The sequence below is a fragment of the Notothenia rossii genome (genome assembly GCF_949606895.1).
Source record: "Notothenia rossii genome assembly, chromosome: 6".
NCBI classification, from domain to species: domain Eukaryota; kingdom Metazoa; phylum Chordata; class Actinopteri; order Perciformes; family Nototheniidae; genus Notothenia; species Notothenia rossii.
In genome coordinates this window covers 4,249,799-4,254,386 of record NC_136909.1, presented here as the reverse complement: position 1 = coordinate 4,254,386, position 4,588 = coordinate 4,249,799, and the positions used below count along the sequence as shown (strand labels likewise).

Here is a 4,588-nt window from a genome sequence, read left to right as displayed (position 1 = left end):
TACTCTGAACTGCTGTTGGGTGCATAAGCACACACAACAGTCAGAGTTTTCCCCCCCATAATCCGCAGGCGTAGGGAGGCAACCCTCTCGTCCACTGGGGTAGACTCCAACAACGAAGCACCCAACCGGGGACTTGTGAGTATCCCCACACCCGCCCGGCGCCTCACACCTTGAGCAACTCCGGAGAAGAATAGAGTCCAACCCCTATCCAGAAGTAAGGTTCCAGAGCCGACGCTGTGCGTAGAGGTGAGCCCAACCAGATCCAACTGGTAACGCTCCACCTCCCGCACAAGCTCCGACTCCTTCCCCCCCAGAGAGGTGACGTTCCACGTCCCCAAAGCCAGCTTCTGTCGCCCGGGTCTGGTCCGTCGAGACCCTCTGCCTTCACTGCCACCCTTCTGGCAGCGCACCCGACCCCATCGCTGTTTCCCGTAGGTGGTGGGCCCGCGGGACGGAGAAGCGGAGGTGTTGCCCACGTCGCCTTTTCGGGCTGTGCCCGGCCGGGCTCCGTGGCAAGCCCGGCCACCAGACGCTCGCCGACGAGTCCTCCTTCTGGGCCTGGCTCCAGAAGGGGACCCCGGGCTTCCTCCGGGCCGGGTATCCTCACTTCGTGTGTCGTCTTTCATGAGGTCTTTTGAACCAATCTTAGTCTGGCCCCTTGCCTGAGACCAATTTGCCATGGGAGACCCTACCAGGAACACAAGGTTCCAGACAACACAGCCCCCAGGTTCATCAGGGCACACAAACCTCTCTACCACGGTAAGGTGCTGGTTCTTCAGAGAGGGCCCTTTAATATATAATATATATTTTATACACTACTATAAACATACTTACTTTAATATTAAAATGTACATTAGTGAAAGCTTGCAAACTTGTTGCTTGATATTATATTGTATTTTTTTTAAATCTTAATTTGTAAATCAGGCTAACTAATGTTTTTAGAACGATGCAGTGTAGTAAAAAACATTAAGCATGAAAAGAAACGACTCAAGTAAAGTAAAATTCAGTGTAGTAATCATATTAATATGAACTCCTTCACTGTATTCTTATTATCCTGTTAAGGCTCACCAACTACATTTTATTGGCAAAGCTTGTTCACAAGATTTTAAGAGTCTTAATTAATCTGGTAATGGTTTTAATAAAATACCCCACAGCGCCTTTTAAGTGCAATAAGCTCTAAATCCTCAATGCAGGGAACACATTTCCAGGCCTCTTTGGAGGATCTTTTGCATTCTTCACGGAATATAATCAATCTGTTTGCTTAAGATTAGGCAGCTCACAAAGAAGAGCTTTAGTGTCCTTCTTCACTACTCAATAACCAAGAGTTACCCAACACTGCACTCGTAAAAATTGGAAGATGAGCCAAGGATGTTTTGGAAATAACTGCTGCTGATACTTTATGTGGTTTTTAATGCTGGGAGGGGATTTTAGATATAAATCTCATCCATGTCTGAACTCGCCCTGTAGCTCTATTGATGTTGAGTTGGCACGATGGCAATGCAGGTGGATGTAAAGTGTGATGGGTGGGTATCCCAGAAACACCCAAAGCTATTAGCCTTCCTGCCAAGTTAAACAAGGACAGGTGTCTCCTCCTCCGAAGGCTTGGCACAAGCTCGCCATCCTCACTCCTCCTCCTCCCTCCTCAAACTGTATAAAAAAAATGCAGCCGCTCTGAGCTCTCCACTTTCTCCTCTGAATTTGAATCAGATAGGCATCCTTCCTTCACCTACAGGCAAAATGTCGTTTGGCCTTGCTCGCACTGCTAGAAGCCAGTCTGGTGGATCTCGGAGTTTCACCAGTGGCTCCATGTACGGCGGTGCTGGAGGCTCCTCTGTGAAAATCTCCTCTGGCAGTGCAGGTGGAGGTGGAGGTTCCTATGGCTTCACTTTAGGTGGCGGTGGAGGAGGCGGAGGAGGTGGGTCAGCCATGTACTCCTTCGCCTCTGGAGGTGGAGGTGGTGGAGGTGGTGGAGGCATGTATTGCTTCGGCAGTGGAGGTGGTGGTGGTGGTGGTGGTGGTGGTGGTGGTGGTGGTTGCATTGACATCTCCGCCAATGAGAAGGCAACCATGCAGAATCTCAACGACCGTCTGGCAACCTACCTGGAGAAGGTGCGCAACCTGGAGGCGGCCAACGCCGAACTGGAGCTGAAGATCAGACAGTTCCTGGAGAGCAAGTCATCCCCGTCCTCCAGAGACTACAGCGCCTACTATGCCACCATCGCAGAGCTGCAGGGAAAGGTAGGCATCCCCTCAACATTTGGTGACGTGTATGTTGAAGACCTATCGTACGATGGTATGATAACTAACGCTTATTCCGTTATCATCTTGATTAGTTGTTTCGACTATAAAATATCTAAAAAATATATCAGAAGTGGAGTTCTGTAAAAGGGTCAAGTAGTAGTAAAATGACATGATGGTATTAAGTTACTTCAACATAAATGCAGAATTGTTATCTAAATATGTCATAGCATTCCCTGATTCTCACACACTGTTGCCATTGGGAGCCATTTGGGGTTTGACATGTTGCTGCAGGGCCCAGGGATATAACCACTGACTCTCTTATTGGTGCACAGCAACTCTATCTGCTGAGCAACATGCCGTCCAATCCATTTAAAACCACATTCTGTTTTTTCTTATCTTCTAGATCCTAGACGCCACCTCAATTAATGGTAGCATTTACCTCTCCATTGACAACGCCAAGCTGGCTGCCGACGACTTCAGGCTCAAGTACGTGAATTCATTAATAAAATAAAACGTCACTCTTGTACTAATTGCATACTGCTTCAAAAGGCAATTGGTGCATCCAAGTGTTTTCTTGAAAGTTCCCAATTTCCAGTATTGGGAAGTTATTCTTCCCCCTTCATAAGCTTAGAATACGTTTTCAGAGCATTCAAAAACAACTCAAAGAGGCCCTATTATGCATTTTTGGGGCTTTCTCCTTCCTGTAGTGTGTTCTAGGATGGTGTGCATTTATATGGTCTGCAAAGGCTACAAATTCAAAGTTCCCTCCAGAGGGAGTTTCTCTCCCACACACATGAAATTAGCATTATAGGGCCCCTTAAAGCAAATAAGAGGTACATTTTTGGATAGGAAAAGATTCATAAATTAAAAAGCATTTTCCTCGTGAAGGTTTGAGAATGAGCTGTGCATGCGTCAGTCGGTGGAGGCGGACATCGCTGGCCTGAGGAGAGTCCTGGACGAGCTGACCATGAGCCGGTCCGACCTGGAGATGCAGATCGAGGGTCTGAGAGAGGAGCTGATATTCCTCAGGAAGAACCATGAAGAGGTCAGTGAGCACTCAGACAGTTGCTAACACGTTTCTAAATTGTCTTTTTGTGAAGGGAACCAGGAAATTGCTAACTTCAGGGCCAGAAATCCGTCTTGCTGCACCACTCTTATCTACTTGCTATTTCCCTGCAGGAGCTCCTTGCAATGCGACAAAACTTGAGCGGCCAGGTGAACGTAGAGGTGGACGCGGGCCAAGGTGTGGACCTCAGTAAGATAATGGACGAGATGAGGGAGCAGTACGAAGCTGACGCCGCCAAAAGCCGTAAAGGACTGGAGGAGTGGTTTAAAGAAAAAGTAAGGACATTATTTTTTCACTAACCAAGGGTGAGATGAGTGGAGGGGGAGACCGGGGTTGGTTAGCATACAGCTAACTTTTGGCGAGTGTCCAAATATAAAAAAACAGTTATCTTTATTTTAAAACATCTGTTCTTGTAACATTTAACTTTTAAATTACCAAAAGCAAAACTGAGTGAGGTATTTAAATGGTGCCACTACTAGTACTAGTTGAAACAGAAGTGGGCTATATTTTATTAGCTAGCTAACATTATTTCAACACGAAGTTTAGTCAAATTAGCAAATTATTGTAAATTACAAAAAATGTATGTTTTTGTTTTATGGCGCCCAAAAGCTAAAGCTGATGGTGGTTCTTATGAGTGACATTAGTATTAGTTCAGGCTATATTCAGTACAAAATATTTCTTTGACCGATCAATGGCAAAATAAATCACACATTTGTACTAATAAATTGGGTTTGCATACAGACAGAGTCACTACAGAGAGAAGTGGCTCAAAGCACCGAAGTCGTCAACACGTCCAAATCGGAGCTCACGGACCTGAAGCGCACGATGCAGGCGCTGGAGATCGAGCTGCAGTCACAGCTCAGCATGGTGAGCGTCACATCACTGATATTCTTTCTTTCTTTCTTTGTAATGTAACATCCTCTATGTTTTGCATCTCCTCCTGTGGGTTGACAAATTAACCAAGTGTTTCTCTGTGCTTTTCCAGAAATCCTCACTGGAGAACACGCTGGGTGAGACTCAGAACCGCTATTCAATGAAGCTGTCGGGCTACCAGAGCCAGGTGTGCAGCATGGAGGAGCAGCTGATGCAGCTCAGGGGTGACCTGGAGAGGCAGGGAGAGGAGTACCAGACGCTGCTGGACATCAAGACCCGCCTGGAGATGGAGATCGCCGAGTACAGGAGGCTGCTGGACGGAGAGGGCGTCGGCGGCGGGTAAGAATTAACTATTTTAACAGACATCTGACCACTAGCTCAGAAATGTCGTAAAGGACGTAAAAAAAA

At 46.7% G+C, this 4,588-nt stretch overlaps 1 protein-coding gene across 1 annotated transcript; it reads left to right on the top strand.

Moving 5' to 3' along the window:
- Positions 1-1,686: 1,686 nt before the first annotated feature.
- LOC307044045 (keratin, type I cytoskeletal 13-like) lies at positions 1,687-4,539 on the top strand. Its single transcript, XM_079689071.1, has 6 exons — positions 1,687-2,238; positions 2,645-2,727; positions 3,130-3,286; positions 3,421-3,582; positions 4,049-4,174; positions 4,293-4,539. The coding sequence occupies exons 1-6, from the start codon at positions 1,738-1,740 to the stop codon at positions 4,521-4,523; spliced, it is 1,260 nt and encodes a 419-aa protein (XP_079545197.1). The 5' UTR covers positions 1,687-1,737; the 3' UTR covers positions 4,524-4,539.
- The last annotated feature ends 49 nt before the right edge of the window (positions 4,540-4,588 follow it).

Coding starts and splice junctions, on each gene's coding strand:
- LOC307044045 (XM_079689071.1), top strand. CDS start 1,738: ATGTCGTTTGGCCTTGCTCGCACTGCTAGAAGCCAGTCTGGTGGATCT. Junction 3,583..4,048: donor AGGAGTGGTTTAAAGAAAAA/GTAAGGACATTA, acceptor GTTTGCATACAG/ACAGAGTCACTACAGAGAGA. Junction 4,175..4,292: donor TGCAGTCACAGCTCAGCATG/GTGAGCGTCACA, acceptor GTGCTTTTCCAG/AAATCCTCACTGGAGAACAC.